This window comes from Palaemon carinicauda, chromosome 22 (genome assembly GCF_036898095.1).
Source record: "Palaemon carinicauda isolate YSFRI2023 chromosome 22, ASM3689809v2, whole genome shotgun sequence".
Classification (NCBI taxonomy): Eukaryota; Metazoa; Arthropoda; class Malacostraca; order Decapoda; family Palaemonidae; genus Palaemon; species Palaemon carinicauda.
This window is the reverse complement of record NC_090746.1, coordinates 40,686,184-40,708,526: the sequence shown is the minus strand read 5'-3', so window position 1 is coordinate 40,708,526 and position 22,343 is coordinate 40,686,184. Positions and strand designations below refer to the sequence as shown.

Below are 22,343 nucleotides of genomic sequence, written 5' to 3'. Positions count from 1 at the left end.
TGCCTGAACCAAGCCTTTTTTCTTTCAGAGTACTTATGCCCTAACCACCGTTCACACACTGCTTCATCTATGTGAGGCTGGATATAGCAGCACTGACATAATCAACAGCATGAAGACCGTCTGCACCTTCCCAACTATTGTAAATGCCTTCTAAATAATTCACAGATTGTTGACTAACACAATAATTAACGCTTCAAGATGAATCTATTCCTATAATAAATGTACTAAAATCCTCAGTTAATAGATTGCCAAATCATAACTGCTGATTTTGAAAATAAGAATAAAAATTGTTAAAGGGTAACTTGACGACTAAAGGTAGTGATAGGTATCATGTATGTATACAATATCAACATTTCATTCCCAAGAACTATCGTTAATGTAATGTGAACGATTAACCATCGCTGGTCATTAAATATAAGGTTTATCTGTACCAATCAAAGACAATTTTCATTTAATCCACCTCCTGTGATGATGAACCCTCTCACAAGGTTAGCCTTCTTAGCTATTAAATTTCACACAATGATACTCCCACCATATTTGCAGCCACCACTGGGAAAGCAAAAAACAGAATGATTCATACCCAAAGCTCAAATACAGAAAGCAAAACAGTAAAAAAAAAAAGGCACCAAAATGTTACGAAATAACCTGTATAAGAGAATAACAGTAGGAAATAAGATAAATCAAAAGATAGTTGAGGCAACATTCATGTGAGTATGAACAGCAAGAAATTATTTGCCCAAACTTGTATTTCCAAAGTTCCAATTGAACATTGGGGCTCTAAAAATGTTTAACAATTTGGTCCAACGAGGATCAGAACTTCTTGAAAACTGTGGTACTGAACTTTACACTAGAATTGACAGCACAATCGGTAATAAAAGGAGAATTGTATAGTCAGGAGAGATCTCTATGCCAAAGAATCAATCCCAATTGAGATTTTCTTTTTAAATAAAACATCCACAGTGAAGTAATTGAACTACTTTGCCCTATGATTAATACTATTATGTGGAAAAGAAAAAATTAAAAGCCAGTTTTTGCTCACAAATTATTAGGGTTTATTTTAGTTAAAGGATCTTATATCGGTAACATTTTTTTTTTCATTACCAACATCTTTAACGAAGTGGTAACAACTGTCCATGCTAAAATCTTTTAGAAAACAGCTTCACTATAATTTACTTTTCTGTTCGTATAGACTTTCTTCCTTAACCAATAAATCAGTGAAGGCGAAGCAAGACATTTCAAACTGAGCCAGACACATTAAATTATGTCCCTTTTTTTACGATCATTATTACGAGTTAAGCTCCAATCATAGTTGGAAGAGTAGAATACTACATAGCTAAGTGTACCAAAAAGGAAAGCAGAATAGTGATGAAGAGAGACGGACATGTAAAGAAAAAAATCATAAGAAATATAAAGAAAAATAAAAATCATAATTTATATCAGGTAAATGAATAAATTTTAGTCTATCCACTGACATTTCCATGACCTCAATAATCATTTCCTGACTTAAAATGAAAGAGGTAAATAGAACACACTCATCCCAGACACAGTTTCACATCAAACAAATTAAAAAAAATTTCGCATGTCTCTGCCCCAGAGTCAAACAACTTGAAAGAATCAGTATGGACTGAGACAAAGGCAACTGAGCCTTCTGTCACTTGTATTAATTTTCTCGTAGAAATCGTACAATAAACCATCCCTGATATTATATTAGTTAACATTATGAACAATAGTTTTTAAAGTCTTTACCTTTATATAGTGAACCTCACATCCTTCCTTTAAGACCTTTCCCTTACCTAGACGTACCTTTCAAACCATAGTCTGTCACTTAATTCTATTATCAAACATATAGTGTAGCACCTTAGTTGTAATCCCTATAACTCTTCATATATTTTCTTCTATTCAAAATTTCATTCGCATTCTTTACACAAGTCACTTTCACAATCAATCACAACACTGCACAAACCTTTATCTTTATAATTCATCCGCTCTACCCATCTTCTACTCTCCACATTCGAAAGTTCACACAAATGCACCGACACATGTATATATATACATACATACATACATACATACATATATATGTATATACATATATATATATATGTATATATATACATATATATATATATATATTTATTTGTATGTATATATATATATATATATATATATATATATATATATATATATATGTATATATATATATATATATATATATATATATATATATATATATATATATATATATATTTATATATACATATATATACATATAAATATATATATATATATATATATATATATATATATATATATATATAGATAGATAGATAGATAGATAGATATATTTATACATATACATATATATATGCTTTTGGGACACAGCTTCTCTCTAATGCAATTTTCATTGGAAAGACATAGACATCGAACTAAACAGAATTCGATAACAACTAGAAAATAATGGATATCTCGACAGCATGATAAAAGAAGCCATAAGGAAGAAATTCAAAGAAGTCCAACAACCCACGATGGCAAAAACCAATGAAGCCGACAAAAACCTCATTATCTACCACCACCTCAGCTTTGGTTCGGCCGACAAAGATGAAACCCGGAGATTACTAGGAATCTTTAATCGATGTGTGGCCCCAAAAGCCCCTTTCAAGATGGTAAAACTTCTAATGTATAGGAAGCCCAACCTGACTGCAATTCTTGTGATGAAAAACAATACCACCCCAAAAGGACCAAAGGAAGCATGCACTAACGTAGTCTGTAAATTTTTATGCCCCGAGGAGATATGTAGTTCTCACAGAAAAGACTATATTGGACATGCTACCACAACAATCCTAAGACGGATGCTAGCCCACAGAAACCAGGGGGAAAGAAACTAACACTGTATTGATGTCTACAACCAGATATTTTCCCTGAAGGAACTAATTGATGAAACCCACATGCTGTAAGCATCCCCCTCCAGGTACCAACATAGAGGAATTTTAATCTTACGTTCCTCTCTAGCAGAAAGCAACATGGAAAAGTATGTAGTGGGGCAAGTCCGTGCTTGCATCTAGTACGTGCGAGCATATCTGTATGTGTATATTTTTTCTACAACTAGCGAATTACGTAAATTCCCAAGATCCCAAACTCACATGCTTTGTTTCACCTAATCTGTTACACAAGAGAAAGATCTACTAGCTCTGAAAATAATACGCAATTCCCAGTTAATAATATATGTGAACACTGAATATCTAAAAGGTCTCTTTACTTTACAATCAAAACAAAAATGGGTGATTACTTTACTATTAACGGGAACTATTATTAAACCAACCTTTTACTTCGGTTTTTAGTCAAGAGATACGAGCAAAGCGCTGAGAAAAGTATTGGTGATCGGAATAATACACAGTTTGCAAAACTAAATATATCCTATATAAAAAATAAAAGATTGGAAAAATTAACACCAAAAATAAATCACTTGAAATATTAAATTTGAACTAAACCTTAGACTAAGACAAAAAGATACTTCAAAAAAATTATACAATCAATTGTTTCACTAGAAATTAATTTACAAAAGTATTTTATTTGGACAATTAATGAAAAAAGTTGATACTTTGACACTATAGAAAATAAATACAATTTACACTTACATATACCTAATTGTTACTTATATGTCCTTTGGCTCACAAAGTTACGGAACAGTTAAGCAAAATAAGTATAATTTACAGTTTAACCTATAATATACCTGTACTCACATATACACGGCACTTCTTATAATTTAAACCACAGAAATTCCAATGCTTGAACAAACAGTATTCACATTTGAGAGGAAACACTATGCACGTTGCACAGGAAAACACTATGTACATTGGAGAGGAGACGATGGCTCTTCTGAGACTTAAGCAGGATCTCTTCTTCTCCTATGTATTGCTAGGTCCTTATATATTAAACTAATTAATTTTAAACTCTTCCAGTTTGGTTTTCCGGAAGCTTATGGGTATGGTCTAGTGGCATCAAAGTTGCCAACTTGTCATTATGGAAGTAGGGTAAACCTTTTATAGTTTGAATACATTGATAGGAAAAAATATATAAATCCTATTATGTGCTTGATTAAATAAAGTAAAAATTTTAACTAAAAAATTATACAAATAAATAATATCACCATCCTGTCAGAGTGACTGAGACTCCGAGCCATGGCTCAGGTGACGTGCATAGAAAGAAAGAAATAAAAAAGTGATCATCGTCTAGCCGACCTTCTTTCAGTGAGTCCTGGATATGCCCTATAATAGCCTATGTACTCTATCTTACAAACCCTGCTCTGCAACTCAATGCTACTCTTAAGCACGTATTGTAGCACTCTTTCTACATTTACTTTATTCAAAATTTCAATCACCTTTCTTATACAACAGTCACGCCCATAACCATTCAAAATTTTACACAAACACCTCACTTTTCGAATTGGTCTGATCTACCCGTCTTCTACTCTCCACATTAAAGAAACTTTTACACAGTTTGCGTATGTGTATGTGTCTCCCACACAAAAATAGACTAGATATGTTCTTTCCGTCTATACAGTAAGTCTATTTACATGGATTCAATTACAAAACACTTAAAGTTTCCCGAATTGAAATCTGAAGACTCTACATTGATAGTTTAATTATAATATTTCGTAGAATAGTGTAGTAATTTCTTGCTGCATTATACAAATCTATGGTGAATTTCCTTTTCAGTGATACTACTTTGAACCTAATCAAACTTGCGATTCAGCATTAAACATGTTGGGCAAAAAATATTTTAAAAATCATGAATTTTTATCAGGCTGCCAAGTTAGTTTTGATAATGGGAGATGTATTTTAGGGACATTGTAATCACAATCATTCAACAGAGAAGAATAATAAGTCAAATTGAAGAGCTAAAATTCGACAATAGACTAATAGATGTATACATTGCCGGTCAGTAAGGTTTCAGATGTGGAAATACCTTGGATGGAGATACTTGAATGTAAATCATTTTAATAAAAAAGAATAATTATCGAAATGTTAATTTACAGTTATTTAAGACAGTTTTAAAAAGGCAAAACTAATTGCCACCATTTTCTTGGCAGAAGTATAAAAAAGGAAAGTATGAAAATTAGTTTTCTTTCTTATAACTGTTTTAGCTTTTTTTTTTTTTACATAGGCCCAAGATGAAGGACCATATTTTTCTTGCTTTGGGTGCTTTGCTTACATCTCCATCATTACAGAAGCACTATCATTGAATAATTAAAGTACAAAAAGTTTTTGATGTGCTGTAACAACAAGATTGTTCTAAATTTAGCCATCATTTTGGACAGCACATGTACTGTACACTTGGAAACAATCTTTATATAGCTGTACATGTGAAATTACATAAAGTGGCTCATAAAAGATTCAAACAATAATCGTCACTTTCTTTCATGTTCAACTGGTTGAACAGGAATTCGTAGTAGCTGAACCAAACCATATGACATATCAGAAAAAACAAGACTTAACAGAATCGACTGACAAACATCGTTATCTGATAGGGAGTTTCAACGAGGGAAATTATTTGCGTCAAGTTCAGCATGATGAGCCTCAAACTATTTCTTTTTATATCATGACTGTAGTTAAGCAATGATAAGCATAGCTGACTATCAACATATTACATAAATCTACAATAATTTTGGACACGAATAAAGAAATTCTCGAGAAAAAAATGCCAAATAGTGTTGTTTGATATTATATATTGATAGATTTCAAGAGATTTCGGTAAAAACCTCCATATGAATAATTTCAATACTTTTGCAAAGTCATTTTCACACAATAACTAAAACAGCCATTAAATAAAAATGTATGAAAATACAATCATTTTGAAATTTTATATGCATTCAAAACCAATAAATACCATTATTACTTTTAATATTAACACAATTAATATAATCACTATTGTTGAAAATATATTACAACAAAAAAGAAGAAAATAGCAATGTATGCTAAACTAATGAGGCAAATAAAAACACCAGGCAAAACCTATTCACTCAATCATTCATGTTCGAAAATTCAAAGGCTTAGTACTTTGCGCATTGAAATATCACCACAAGCTCTCCGCCAAGATGGCTGTGTCAAAGCTTTAAGGAAAAAGAACATTAATAACAGTCTGCGTGGCATGTGAGACCCTTAAAACAATAGGGTAACAATTAAGATCTACAAAGCAAATAACAGTAACAGAATTTACAATTAAAGCAAAACTTCCTATTTGGAACAATTTATAAAAGACGGTCACAATCTATACTTGCGATTGACTAGTTCTCAAATCCTAAGGATATTTTACACGTACAGTGTATTTCTCTTAGAATAAATTTTATAACTATATTTTCCATAAGATTCTTCCTATGAATGCTATTCTAACTAAAACAAAACAGTTTTAATACAAGCAATGAGAAAGATTAAAAAGAAAAACTCATGCCATTTTTATTCCTAGATATATAGGTTGTGTAGGAAAACAATTAAAACCTATGAGAACATGAGTTTAAAAACTGCGGAGAATGGCTAATGTTAACTGGACAATCCATCACTGTCATTAATTCAAGTACATAGGGTAACAGTCCTGAAGTAGGTTTTTTTTTTTTTTTTTTTTTTTTTTTTTTTTTTTTTTTTTTTTTTTTTTTTTTTTTTTTTTTTGCATTATATGTCAATAGAACCAAATAGCAAGCTATGAAAATTAAAGGCGAAATCAGAAATAAAAACTGATACTTTACTCAGAGCTTAACATTGAATTATATAAAAACTAGCTTTGTCTCCCTTTATTCTTGCAATTCTTCCTTAACTTTAATTAAAATGAAAGTATTTACTGTGGAATTTTCATTTTCACAGAAATGAACAACAAAACATTATCAAAATAAAAATAGCAAACAAAACAACTTTTTTTCCAGATTTAGAAAACCTAATGGATTCTTGCACAATGTCCATTAGAATTAGACATATGGTCGACACACTACACATTCTTTCATTATCATACCTATTTTTGCAAGTCACTTCTTATCAAGAGCCAGAAATAGTCATATCTCAGGGGTTGTTGTACATAAAGAGACCTCAGTCTCCAATAAATACTCACTCAGCAAGGGTAACTCTTCGTGTTAACAAGTAACACGAGCACACCTACTACATATTGCTCCACTTAAAAGGTAATATAAAATCTTTTAACAAAACTACCCAACTTACTTTACTTTAAGGGCTGCTTTTCTGGTCCTATACAGAAGTGGAAACCTACACTCTCTACAGGACCTTCACTGCCATTTTATCATATCCATTCCTAGACATTCAGTATTTCACACCACATATTGCTCTTTTATTGTCAAATCCACATTATCGAAGCTCTTATAGAACAATTCTTCAGTTTCCTCTAGAAAACCTTAATATTTTCAGTCTTTCGGATGGCTAGTGGGAGCTTATTGTACAATTATAGTCTTGGGGCAGCATATGTAAAGCTTTAAAGCCTACAGTAGACATGTATCTAGGGTCCAATAGTTTGAAACCATCTGTAACTATTCTCGTGTCAACACGATTTGTTACCTGCACAATATGGGGCAATTCTCTTAGATATTTTGGGCCTCCGGCTCTGAAAATTTGATGGGTTATTGTACATATTTTAAACTCAATCCTTGCTTTAATAGGCAGCCAGTGTATATTAATTAGCGTAGGAGTGATCCATTCTCTGGGTGGGACATCTTTTTATCAGTCTTGCTCCTCTGTGTATTATGTTTTGTGATTTCTTAAGCTGCAATTTTGGTAAATTGTAGTAGATGGAGATATAGTAGTCAGTCCTGGTAATAACAGTTTATCACAAGTTTCTTTACAGAATGTTCAACCAGGTACATCTTTATAAAAACAATGTTTCCAAGATGATAGCCAGCAATTTGTGCTACATTATTCATTTGGGGATTGAAAGACTAAGTTACAATCAAGAGATATGCCTAGATCACAAACTTCACTAGATATCGGGAGAGAGTGGTTATCTATGTTTATTTGAATATTGCCCAAGTTTATTAGGCTTTTTTCTTTCCAACTGCCATAAAGTTAGTGTTATTTTCATTTTATTTTAGCTGTTTCATTGTCATGCATTCCACAACACTTGCAATAGTTCGGTTTAGAGTTTCAGTAGTGTAGCCTTTATCATTTATTGAGACGTAAAATTCTGTAACATCTGCAAATAGTTTGATCTACACTCCATATCTTTGTAGTATTCTCGACAGACCAATGATATAGATACAGAATAAGATTGGGCCCAGTACACTCCCTGAGGTACCCCTCTGTGTAATGCTTTCTATGACGAATAAGTGTTCCTAATTTGCACACAGTATCTGTCGAATAAGTAGTCTTTTCGGTATTCAAAAGCTTTATTTTTAATACCAGTGGAACGTAGATCCTTTAATAGCAGTGCATGCACAACTGTATCAAATGCAGCACTAAGATAAAGTAATATAAAATACCACATTTGTTTTCATTCGTCATTCTATCATATCATTTACAACAGAACAGATAGTCGTCTCCATATAGTATAATTTTCTGTAAGCAGACTGTTTGCCTGGCAAAGCGTCTATTTCTTCTAAGTGACTGATTAATTGTTAAAGAATTACACTTACTAGCACTTTTGAAATAAAGGATAGATTCGGAATAGGGCTATACGATCTAAATTCCTGATAATGTACAGCACTTTTCAGAACTGGTGTACCTATAGCCATTTACTCAGATTTGGTAACTTACACTCAATCCTTGTATTTGCTATTCTCGTAATTGTATCAGCTAAACTAAAATAGTATCTTTCTCCAGTTACTTCATATCTTGACACTGGATCGATTGCACAGTGTTTTCTTTGCTCTCTTGATAATCCTTGTGACATTGTTTTGTTAATTTTATCAGTATATCTGGTGTAGCACTAATCTAAAGATGAAAATTTGTAAATTATTTAGTTATATTTACTATTTTGTTTTGAAAGAATTCTAAAAATATATTTGCTCGTTCCTGGTCACTGTACCTCTCTGGTAGCCTTTTTTCATTTACATTTCCCATTATACCATTTAGGAAACCATATAACTTATGTCTGTTGCTGCTTCACAGATCTCTCTCTTAGAGTATTACTTTTTTTCCCCTTAGTAGATAATTATAGTGACACATTATGATTTTGTATTTTACCCATGTACTTAAGTTTTTAACCGATTCAACTTTATTTCTTTATGTCTTTTTACCCTATTTTTCTCGAAGTTTCTAAGTTTCCCCATCAAACCAAGGAGATCGGTCTTTAACAATAATATTCTTTTCCATCTATGGACACATGATATCGCATTCACTTTTACACACCCTATCATATATGGTCATAAGGCAGTCAACACACAGAGCCCAACAAACATTGGTTATTGTACCAGGATCGCAGGGAATATTGAAAGCAGCAATCATTTTCTTTGTAACTTCAATAAATACCGTAGGAGATAAGTTTCATTTATGTCTGAAGTTTATTATCTTCAACACTGCGTGTTGCTGTAGTGGTAGGATAAACGTAATAAGTTTGTGCACTGGAGAGAGTGTGCACTTCTCTTCTACACTTATATCAGTTACAAATTTATTCGTTCTCACTTGACACTAGGTCCAACGTATGCCCAGTCAAAGTAGTTGCACAGTCAACATTATTTACCAATCGATATAATTACAATAACTCACTAATTGCTGAGGTATCAAGATTTGATGCGTCATCCATCCAAAGATTAAAGTCTCTACAAATAACTAATTAATTTTTTCCATGATAATCATCTCAATGAGTACACTGAATTCTTCAAAGAAGATACTAGTATTTGTTCTCGGAGGTTTGTAAACCGTTGAAATAGATTCTTTTTTGCATAAAGTTTATTTCTGTTTATTCAAGGTTGTTACGCTATTGCTTTTTATCATCTTGAGATTTGAGCACCCCTTATACAGTAGATGAAGAGCATAACTCCCCCCCCCCCAAAAAAAAAAAAAAAAAAAAAAAAACTTGCCATCTCTCGGAATATAAAAAGAAAAAGTGGGGGGCGGTCATTTCAACGATCTTATCCTTGTCAAAATTATTTAACCATGTTTCAGAAAATGCTAATATGTTAATATATTTCTCATTTATCAACTATCGAATTTTAATATTTCTATTACCAACAGATTATATATTTACATAGCCACAGTTTATGGCATCCTTAGTATCCTTGGTTCATATTGTCTGCTAGTCTCTTCAATTCCATCTCATAAGCTCTGCAATTTCCGGAATTCACTGTGTTGTCATTTGGTTTTTTTTTTTCAACTTAGTATAGTTTATACATTTAACCTGTTGGGAATTACATTCCTTGGTGGCGTGATTTCCCAACATTCCTTGGTGGTGTGATTTCCTATACATTTCCCACACACTTTATCATCAGTCTGGAATTTGCAATCTTTTTCAAAATGTCCATACCTTTGACAGAGTACCAGGGGATCATGTGACACACATCACGTATAAGTACCTCTTTACAGCATACCTTTTTCACCTTTATCATAAATACCCTTCCGAACTTTACAACCAAATTTCAACAAGTAGTATGAAATCCCACCAGTAGCAATTTTCTTGGATACAAGACTTTTATTTTGTTCTCTATTTGAAATATGGTCCAGGCAACGTTTCCTTGGAATCAAAGCATTTACTACTTTATCGTCATCATGGTATACATTGCATACCATTATTTTAGGTTTCAGTTTTCCAATTTTCCTAATCTCGGTGTCGGCGATCATGGTTTAAATCTTGTTTGCTGCTTCTTCTCTGATCTTTTTATCAGCAAAGTTTACAGCACTATTTCTACTTGAAGTAGACCTCGTAGTAATAATTGAAATATCTTTAAGTGTATGTTCGACCTCATATTTTCTCTGAGTGGGTTTAGTTGATGCTTTTGTCGATTAAATTGCTGATATATTTTTTTCTAATAACTTTGCCAGAATTTAAATTTTTTTCTTGTTTGGGTCCATCAGTGTTTGAAGTGTTAACTTGATTGATTCATTATTCTTCGTTATATTATCAAATTTCTTAACCAGATCAGTAATATTCAGGTCAGCAGTCTGGGCGGAATTTGTTGCACCTACTGTAAGCTATGCGATTCGATTTTCCAATTCACCAATTTTCTCTTCATGTTCGTCTATAGCAAGGTCTTTCATTTTCAATTCCTCCTCCATGGCTAATCTGGCTTCGACTACATAGTGTGGAAAAGCCATTTGAATTTTGATACGTTTCCATCACTGATGTATGCCTCTATAAAGACACACTTCTTGTGGTAGTAACTTCCGCTAGTCTGTGAAAGATATTAATTTACCTAAACAGGAAACTACAGACAGAATTTCTTTTTTTTTTCATTTACACAAAAATCATTACCACCAACAATGTTCACTCACATTAGTGGAAAAAAATATAATAGTCACTAAATTAGCTAAATGTGATAATATTTGCATCTCAAGTGTTTTACTTTTTAGTTAAAAAAAAAAGAGCTATTAAGTAATGTTATCCAACAATGAACCCAGAGATTCATCAAAGCTCATTATCTTGTATCTCTCGAAACTATATAGAAACCGACTGACAATGAAGTTGGCAGCTCTACTAGTGATTCTGCCTTTGGTGGCAGCAGCTGGAATCCCACCAGAAAATGAAGGAGTAAATTGGGCTGTCCTTGTTGCTGGATCAAATTATTGGTACAACTATCGACATCAGGTAAACTTAACGAAAGTTCTGTATCTAAGAGTTAAAAAACCATAAAGTGCATTCATAAAATTCTAATTAAAATAATCTAAATTCACAAACAAATTCTATTGCAGTCCGACATCTGTCATGCCTACCAAATTATGCATAACCGAGGTATCCCTGATGAACGTATTATAGTTATGATGTACGACGACATAGCTCATAACTCTGAGTAAGTAAAAATACGTTTATACTATTGTAGTTTGCTATGAATAGAATTAAAATTTGCGTTTCTGGATAATTAAAATACTTTTCAATGAAAACTTATAACATTTAAATAACATGATGATTCATACCTTGCACAACCCTAGCAACCCCTATCCAGGCAAGATTTTCAACCACCCTAACGGACCAGACGTATATGAGGGAGTTCCCAAGGATTACACAGGCAGTGAAGTTACCCCAGAACTCTTCCTGGCTGTGCTTCGAGGCGACGAGCAAGCTGTCAAGGGTATGGGTTCCGGCAAGGTGGTTAAGAGTGGTCCCAATGATCGCATCTTCGTCAATTTGGATGACCATGGAGCACCTGGATTGTTTGCTTTCCCAAGTGGAGAACTAATGGCAGATGAGTTTGCAGCAACTGTCACAAGCATGCATGAAGCAGGAAAATACAAGGAGGTAAGGAAAGATAACTTAATAAATAAACATCATTAGCTAAAGTGTTTGAACGTATTTTAGCAAAATGTCTTAATTGGTTTGCTGAAGATAATCATTTGATCCTAGTTTGCAATTTGGTTTTCGTAAAGGCCTTGGAGCATGCGATTCCCCTCTTACATTATCCAATGCTGTACAAAAATCCCTTGATTATGATCAGGATGGTCGTATGATTGGCCCTCTTTTCAGTGCTGCCTTTGACCGTGTTAATCATGAGGCCCTTGTTTTTAAACTCAAACAGTTGGGGGTAGGTGGGTTGTTTCTACGCATTATTATTGAATTGAATTTCCAAGTAATATATCTCAAAGAGTTGTTGTAGATGGTCACCATAGTGAGCATAGGAATGTGATATCTGGTGTTCTACAGGGTAATGTTCTTAGCCCATTACTTTTCATCCTATATACACATGACATGTGGTTTTGCCTAGAAAACAAGCTTGTTACATATGCAGATGATGCTACTCTCTGCATAAATTCCATCTGCTGAATGTAGATCTGGGGTTGCTGAATCCCTTAATAGAGATCTAGCTAAAATTAGTGCAATGTGCAAATTATGGGGTATGAAGTTAAATCTTAACAAAACTCAAAGTATGATTGTAAGTAGGTCAAGGACAGGGGTTCCTCAACATCCGGATCTCACCATTGATAATGTTTCTTTAACTCTGTATGACTATTCTAAAATTTTAGGTGTGATTCTCGACAGCAAATTTACTTTTGAGAAACATATTAGGTCTGTGTCTTCTTCAATTGCACAAAAGATTGGCTTATTGAGAAAGACTTTTTAAGATTTTCAGTGATCAGTCTATTCTGAAGAAAGTTTTTTCATTCTTTCATTCTACCTTGTTTCGAGTATTGTTCTTCTGTCTGGTCTTCAGGTGCTGATTCTCATCTTAATTTGTTGGACAGGAACTTACGGTCTATTAGATTTCTTATTCCTGATCTAGATATTAATCTTTGGCACCGTCGTTCAATTAGGTCATTTTGCTTGTTGCATAAGATTTTTCATATTTCTGACCATCATATACATTCAGATCTTCCAGGACAGTTCCATCCTGTTTGTAATACTAGGCATGCAGTTAATTCTGATAGTCAGGCCTTATCCATCATGAAGCTCAATACTACACAGTATTCTAGAAGTTTTATTCCAGCTGTGACCAAGTTGTGGAATGATCTTCCTAATCGGGTAATTGAATCAGAAGAACTTCTAAAGTTCAAACTTGCTGCATATGTTTTTATGTTGAACAGGCTGACATAAGTCTATAGTTGTATGTGTATTATTTGTTTTAATATTGTTAATGGTTTTTAAAATATTTTTTTTTAATTTTTCATCACTTCTCATATTGTTTATTTATTTTCTTGTTTCCTTCCCTCACTGGGCTATTTTTCCCTGTTGGAGCCCTTGGACTTATAGCATCTTGCTTTTCCAACTAGGGTTGTAGCTTGGCTATTAATAATAATAATAATAATGATGATAATAATAATAATAATAATAATGATTAAGGTTAAGGATGAAATTACTAGCATTTCTTATCATAGTGATTCCAGGTTTGCAGGTTGACCCTGATGCAAAGCATTCATGAACATTTGTGGTGGTAGCATTCTGTTTTTCTAATCAGGGCTGTAACTTGGCTAGTAATAATAATATTAATAATTGAATATAAAGAATTTTCAACCCCGTATAATATGTTGGTCAATTTCACTCCCACGTCTGTCATACATAACAAAGTTAAAAGTAAAATACTTCTCGAAGGAAGCCACTAAACAAATACAAAAATATCATTTTGAAAGAGTAACAGAAATGGAGAATACTCGAATTGTGTAGCAAGAGGGGTTAATTATGTGGTAGATGTTACATTACAGATTCCTTAGGATTAATATTTTCACTAAGAAAAGTTTTTCTATTACCGTAGTTAAAATATGTTATGGTATCACTCGCCAAGGACATTTATTATTTAGTGTCATCATGCTCCCAGAAACATTGGAAGTCTATCAGAAGTCATAGGGAGTCACTACTTCTAATGATATCAGTGGAATCGATACTTATACTTACTATGACATAAACAATAAAACAGGAAAATTATAGATTATCCACTATATTTAATCCCTTCTGTTATTCACAAGCAATACCACTGTAGCCTAGTTAAATCTTTACACGAAGAAGAAGGGAATACGAGGAATTTCGATATCACAAAGACTTTTTAGTCCATCCACGGAGACTCCAGTTGCTCAAGTAGAGTGAAACAATTAGAATGTTTCGAGTTTTTATGATCTACTCTAACTTATTCTTGAATTCATTTACTGTGTTACTGTTTACTACATCCGCTTGAATTCTGTTCCCTATATTTGCTATTTTGTATGTAAGGAAATTACCGCATTGAGTGATGTTACATATTTTCAACTAGTTTGTATACATTATCACTGCACTGATTTATGTTAAGAATGAAGAGGTTTTAGTCTACATTTGTTATTCCTTTCCGAATTTTGAATGTCTCTATCAGCTGTCCCCTTAGTCGCCATTTGGTAGCTCAAATAAGTTCAAACGTTCCATTCCCCATCTATATCCAAACTGTCTTAGTAATGGGACTAGTTTGGTGGCCCTGGCTTGTATTGGTTCCAGTTCATCTATATCCTTCTGAATACTTAGAGTCCAAAAGTGGGCTCTGTATTTTAGATGAGGTCTTACTAGTGATGTGTGCAACTGCAATACAATGTCTTTTTTCTATATTTGAATTTTCTTGTTATGTAGCCTATTAGTTTTTGAGCTTTCTTTTCAACTTTTATGCTCTGTTTGTTGAACTTCAAAAATGTTCTAATAATAATGCCGAGATCTTCCTTCTGGTCCAAGCTTCCTTTTTCATTTCCCAGCAGTGAGTAATCTATTTGTGGGAAACTTTAACCTATGTCTTCTGAGTTAGCAGTCTTTGGATATTCTACTAGTTGAATCCTAAATCTTTGTCGTTAATGTAAATCATAAATAGTAATGGGCCAAGGACGGATCCTTGGAGTAATCTGCTTGGAATAGCTGCCCACTAGGAGGCTCCACCATTGATTACAATTGATTTCTCTTTGTCAGCCAATGTTCAATCCTTCAATCTGGTTCATCAATGATGCCTAGTGCTCTCATTTCAACCATTAAATTTTGTTGAGGGACTTTGTCAGAAGCCTTTTTGAAAATCTACGTATATGATGTATACTGCACTGCCTTTGTAGTAAATGCTAAAAATATAGTTGAGAAATTCTAACAGATCTTGTCCCACAGGACCTCTATTGTCAAAAACCATATTGGCTGGCCATCAGAAGAATGTTTTTTTCTATATGTTCTACTAATGAATTTACCATATTTGATTAAAAGATTTTGCAAGGCACTGAAGTTAGACACACAGGTCTGTAACTGTCTGGTTCTTCTTTAGGTCACTTCTTGTAGATTGGGGGAACATTGCCCTATTTCCCTCCTTGTGGTGCCTTTCTTTCGTTGGCTGTCTTTAGGAACTTATTGTAAAAGTGTAAAGTGTAGGGTTATCTCTTCTTCAAGTTCTATTGGATAAATATCATCTGGGCCTGGTGCCGCAGGCTTACCGAGTCCTTTTATTTTATTTGTGACATCTTCCATTGTGAAGGTAATTCTGTTCAGTGGTTATGGCCTTTCATGTTTGATAGTTCCTCCGGGGAGGGCCGTTGATTCTTCCCTTATGAATACGGTTGTGAAATATGTATTAAACAGTTCGGCTTTTTTCCAAATCGTTTCCTATACGATTTTTCTCCTATCACTTAATGGGCTAATACTCTTTCTAATTGGTTTTATATTGTTTATATATGAGAGAGAGAGAGAGAGAGAGAGAGAGAGAGAGAGAGAGAGAGAGAGAGAGAGAGAGAGAGAGAGAGAGCATATGTGCAACGAAAGCAAATTCATATTACGGTTTGTCGATATAAGCGACTGCATTCATAATATCGCACACTGGGCATATTTCCTGGCCTACTTGCAGTTTGATAAAACTTTTGAAAACAGAAAGCTAAATACTTGAATTCATTTAAAGGCCAAAAAGGGTAAACTTTCTTCCTCGTGGGAGAGTTCCAATTATTTTGTGAAAATTATGCTACCATTTTCAAGAAAAAAGTCCTAAGCTAAAATGCAAGTATGACACTCTAATCCAACATCATTCTAAGTGGCATTCTGCAAAGAGATATTGAGAGTGTCACGATAACTGGAAAAGTAATACAATGTCTTTTACCACTAAAACCTCATAAATGTTCTGCTCAAACATCCTATATTAAACAGACTGAAATCTTTGTCATAAATAATTTAGTTTCAAAATACTGATGACAAAGCAGAAGGAGGGAGGGATGAGACTAATGCTTTGCTCTTTTTTAAATGTCAGATGATGATATATATTGAGGCGTGCGAGTCTGGATCCATGTTTGAAGACCTGTACCCTGCTTCGCTTAAAGGTAAGCATCTCTCTTTCATTTTTAATAATAACGAGGGATTTCAAAATTAATATATAAAATATGTGATCCATCTCATTGGATATATTTACTTGAACTTTTCAATAACCAAACAACATACACATGTATATATATATATATATATATATATATATATATATATATATATATATACATCATGATGTATATATATATATATTTATATATATATATATATATATATATATATATATATATATATATATATACATCATGATGTATATATATATATATATATATATATATATATATATATATATACATCATTCAAATTTATCTGGAGAATAGGGAATAATTGACTAAAGTGTACAACAATACTTGTTAAGGCAATGTAACTATAAACGCCTGTAAACGCATAATGCTATAAGAAATTATAATTGTAATGCATATACTGTTTACCATATTCTACTAATTTGGCTGAGTAAGAACATACAGTAATACGTCATTTTTACATTATTTGTGGAAATGTTGGAGGAAAATAAATGTACTTTACACTACTTTTTCGTCGCAATAGCAACTAATTGTAAACAGAAACCAAAAATCGTCTTCCATTTTTTAAGTGATCCAAAATCTTCCAGAGAATGTTCGTTTAACAATAAATATTGTACCTCCTCTCTAACGACATCAAAGATCTGTTTGACAGTTATTGTTAAAACTAAATTACTGAGGTTTTGAATTAGGGGAGAATAATTTAAAGACTAAAAGATTAAATAAATATGAAACCCTTAACCAATAAAAATTTCAAACAACGACAACAAAAACTAAAATATACCTGAAACAGATCTTTTACGACAAGGTTGAAAGCTACGGATAGTGTGCAAATCATAACCAATACACTACAACATAATAATTTGAACTTATAACTTCTTGAAGAAACAGTCGATCTCAGAAATAAGAGAAAAGTAATCAGAAAGCAAAAAGTCATTTCTTTCCCATATATTTTAAGCCTACGGCCTATCTGCATCAAGCCCATCAGAATCGTCCTGGGCAACCTACTGCGACAATCCTTACGGAGTTTGCCTCGGCGATGAGTTTAGCGTTAACTGGATGGAAGATACTGAAGCTGTAAGATATATCATACTAAGTTATTGTGAAATTAGTAATTTGATGTATGAAATGTAACATCTGAGTTCCCTTTAAATTTAAATATAGTCTTAACACTATTACTGACCTACAAAACATCGTATCTTTTGATGAAATAAATTTCTCACTAAGGTCTCTAGAGTATAGTGCATTATATCATTTAAGCGAACAGCTGCTACTGTTATATAGTCATAAGGTTCAGAGTCATTGAGACACTCGCAGTTATTGAAGAGGCAATTTCAATTGTAGAACGATCCCACCACGGAGACCCTTAAAACTCAATTCGAGAACACGGAGAAATTAACCCTCGGATCACAAGTCATGCAATGGGGAGACACATCCATCGACGCCCAGACTGTGTCCACATTCTTTGGTCCTACCTCTGCGGCCCCCAAGAAGTACTCCTACAGACACGCTAAGGTACCTTAATCATTACAAGGTTTTGTGATTTATACTGAAAACTTCACCAAAATACCCAAACGAGCCTATGGGAAATAAATATTGGTGACTAAATATAGATGCGTTAAACTGATACTATTGAAAACTTACAAAAACTTCAGCATCTTATCTCTTTGCCTTATACAAATGAAGATGTAAAAAATTAAATACTAAAATAAGTGATTCTGATCAATTTTCAGGCGTCTAACATACCAGCACAGGATGTTCCCCTCGTTATGCTCGAGCGAAAATTGAATTCTGCGACAAATGAGTTGGCAAAGAATACTGCAGCTAAGGAACTTGCAGCCCTCAAAGACGTATGTAGATTTATATACTTGTAAAACATGCTTGTTTGATAATCATAACACGCAAGAAAATATGCTATCTAAATTAATCGGTAATTCTTCGATAGTAGGTTTCCTCTTATATGGCTAAAATTATGGTTTTCTCCTGAATCTTTCTAATCTGATATTTTTTTTTTCTTTTTTTTTTGCTGAATTTCAGAGACGTGTATTTGTCGAAACAACCATGAAAAACATTGCCTTCTCTGTAACTGGTGATGAAAAACTCACTGAAGAGGTGATGATGAAAAAGAACACAAAGATCACTAACTGGAGTTGCTATACACCAGTTGCTCATGCTTTCAGCGAGAACTGCTTTAACCTGGGACAGGTAATTAAATGAAATTCTTAGTTGTTGACTTCAAATTATTCATATTCAAACGAAAATTAGAAAAAATAGGTCTTTAGGAGTCATGCATACAGAATTACACATTGAAATCAAATAAAAAGCGCAATAATTGAAAAAAATACCTAATAATAATTAAACACTAGCCTGAACCAAGCCTTTTTTCTTTCAGAGTACTTTTGCCCTAACCACCGTTCACACACTGCTTCATCTATGTGAGGCTGGATATAGCAGCACTGACATAATCAACAGCATGAAGACCGTCTGCACCTTCCCAACTATTGTAAATGCCTTCTAAATAATTCACAGATTGTTGACTAAAAATTCCTTTGTGTCTTACTAATTACCCTAACGCTTCAAGATGAATATATTCCTGCTATAAATGTACTAAAATCTTTAATCAATAAAATACCAAATCATAACTCTGCTGTTTTGAAAACGAAAATAAAAATTGTTAAACGGTAACTTGATGACTATAGGGAGTGATAGATATCATGTATGGATGTAATATCAACATTTCATTATGCAAGAGATATCATTAATGTAATGTGAACGATTAACCATCGCTGGTAATTAAATATAAAGTATATCTGTACCAATCAAAGATAATTTTCATTTAATCCACCTCCTGTGATGATGAACCCTCTCACAAGGTTAGCCTCCTTAGCTATCCATTTCACACAATGATACTCCCACCATATTTGCAGCCACCACTGGGAAAGCAAAAAGCAGAACGATACATACCCAAGGCTCAAATAGAGAAAACAGACCAGTCAAAAAAAAATCCCCCCAAATATTGCGAAATAACCTATATAAGAGAATAACGGTAGAAAATAGGATAAAGCAACAGATAGTTGAGGCAACAATCATGTGAGTATGAACAGCAAGAAATTATTTGCACCCACTTGTATTTCCAAAGTTCCAATTGAACATGGTGGCTCTAAAAACATTTCACAAAAAGCAACATGGATAAACTATGTAGTGGTGCAAGTCTGGGCTTGAATCTAGTATGTGCACTTACCTGCTTCATTTTACTTAATCTGATACACAAGAGAAATACCTCCAAGTTCTGAAAATGATACACAACTCCCAAAAAATAATATATATAAAAACTGAATATCTAAAAGGTCTCTTTACTTTACACTCAAAATATAACAGGGTGATTACTTTACTTTTAACTGGAACTATTCTTAAATCAACCTCATACTTCGGTTCTTAGTCAGGGGATATGAGAAAAGCACTGAGAAAAGTATTGGTAATCGAAAAAACAAACACTTCACAATAATGAATACATTCTATATAAAAAATAACAAATAAAAAAAAATCACCAAAAATAAATCACTAGAAATATTAAATCTGAATTAAACCTTAGACCAGTGATATTCAATATTTTTTTCAAGAGAGCCAGAAGTTCAGGACATACTCGGAGTGTGAGCCACATATGCCATAAGCCACTAGGATACACAGTGTATGTATGTTTGTATATATATATATATATATATATATATATATATATATATATATATATATATATATATATATACACACACACACATATATATATGTATATATATATATATATATATATATATATATATATATATATATATATATATATATATATTTACCATTTTGGGGGTTTCCAAAGCCACGTACTTATAATTAAAACTAGTAACCATACTTATTAACAAATTATATTGAAATTCTTGGCTTTACAAATATAGATTTTACAAAATGTATATGGCACCTTCATTAATGTTGTGATGACCGTAAATGAGCCAGCTGTTCCTTCACTTTCTCCAAGCTGTACTTGTAATTTGTCACTGCTATTCTTGTAAGGATATTTAAATGTGCATTTGTGATTCTACTTCTCTGTTTCCTCTTCACAATGTTCATAGTTGAAAATGTAAATTCACAAGTATATGTGCTCACAAAATAGCACATCATTTTCTGCACAGTTTGTTTCAAAACTGGGTAGCTCATATCAGGGATAATATGCCAAAAAGTTTTCTCGCCAGATTTTAAAATAGCTTTCAGCGTTTCATTTGCCTGCAGCTCAACAATCTCAGATTCCAAAGAAGCACGATCAGCGCAAAGTTCAGCGAGTATAGGATTCAAGGTTGAAACATGCACATTAAACGGGGTCTCAATGAAAGTGAAAAATTCCTTGTACTTCATTACGGTCATAAATCTTGACTCAAACTCCTTTCCCAAATCTTTCAATGCATTCTCAAAAATGTCATCGTTGAAACTTTGGGACATTTCTGGATTGTTAAGTGTGACTTTTCTAAGGTTTGGGAAATGCACAAATTGTTTGTCCGGTATGAAAAGTGATGTGATCTTAATTTGAAATGCTGTAATCACACTGAGCATTGCAGCTGGATGTTTGTTCTGTCCTTGTAACTTCAGATTTAGTGCATTTAGGTGGCAGGTGAGATCCGTCAGGAATGCCAGTTTCATTATCCACTTAGGATTCTCCAGTTCAGAGTCAACTGTTCCTTTACTTGTAGTGAACTCACGAATTTGTGGCAGGAGACTCAAAAATCGTTCAAGTACTCTGCCTCGAGATAACCATCTCACTTCATTATGCATCACTAGATCTCCATATTCTGTCTCATATTCAGCCAATAGCTCACGAAATTGTCGATAATTCAATGCCCTTGAAACAATAAAATTTACAACCCAAACAACCAGCTGCATTACATTTTGAAGTTCACAGTCTTTGAATTTTGCCACAAGTGCCTCCTGGTGAATTATGCACTGGAATGTGGCAAAATTTGGAATTTCCTCTTTCTTCCTCATTAATCCAATGAGACCCTTCTCTTTGCCTCTCATGTTGGGGGCACCGTCAGTACACACACAAACCAAATTAGACCATTTCAGGTTATTGTCAGAAAAAAAAAAAAAAAAAAAAAAAAAAAAAAAAAAAACAAGAGTGCAGCCAATACGTCCTCTCCTCTAGTTTGGCCATATAGTGGCAATAAGCACAATAATTCTTCCCTAAATAAGTCTTCTTTTGGAAACCGTACCCAAACACATAATTGTGCAACATCACAAATATCTGTGCTCTCGTCCACTGCAATGCTAAAGCATGGAACAGCTGACAGATCTGAGATTAACTGACGTCGAATGTCATTGCCAATTGCTTCAGTCCTCCTCATTATTGTTGTGTCTGATAGTTGTAAGCCTCTAATTTGTTTGAAAATTGCATCTTTATTACTGAAACCACAATACATATTT

General features: G+C 33.3%; 3 protein-coding genes across 3 annotated transcripts in view; 2 read left to right on the top strand and 1 right to left on the bottom strand.

The window, feature by feature from the left end:
* LOC137616418 (legumain-like) overlaps positions 1–941 on the top strand; it is a 10,085-nt gene extending 9,144 nt beyond the window's left edge. The window contains exon 10 of the mRNA XM_068346155.1: positions 29–941. Within this exon, the coding sequence (XP_068202256.1) occupies positions 29–154 (126 nt within the window). The 3' untranslated portion in view covers positions 155–941. The remainder of the gene's footprint in view (positions 1–28) is intronic.
* Positions 942–7,015: 6,074 nt separating this feature from the next.
* Positions 7,016–19,712, top strand: LOC137616417 (legumain-like). Its single transcript, XM_068346154.1, has 10 exons — positions 7,016–7,165; positions 11,589–11,730; positions 11,835–11,932; positions 12,072–12,378; positions 16,790–16,859; positions 17,842–17,960; positions 18,228–18,398; positions 18,617–18,733; positions 18,921–19,088; positions 19,276–19,712. The coding sequence occupies exons 2-10, from the start codon at positions 11,602–11,604 to the stop codon at positions 19,399–19,401; spliced, it is 1,305 nt and encodes a 434-aa protein (XP_068202255.1). The 5' UTR covers positions 7,016–7,165; positions 11,589–11,601; the 3' UTR covers positions 19,402–19,712.
* A 1,143-nt stretch (positions 19,713–20,855) lies between these two features.
* On the bottom strand, positions 20,856–21,938 carry LOC137615852 (general transcription factor II-I repeat domain-containing protein 2B-like). The gene has a single exon (XM_068345541.1). It carries the CDS (start codon positions 21,936–21,938, stop codon positions 20,856–20,858), a length of 1,083 nt encoding a protein of 360 aa, XP_068201642.1.
* Positions 21,939–22,343: the final 405 nt, after the last annotated feature.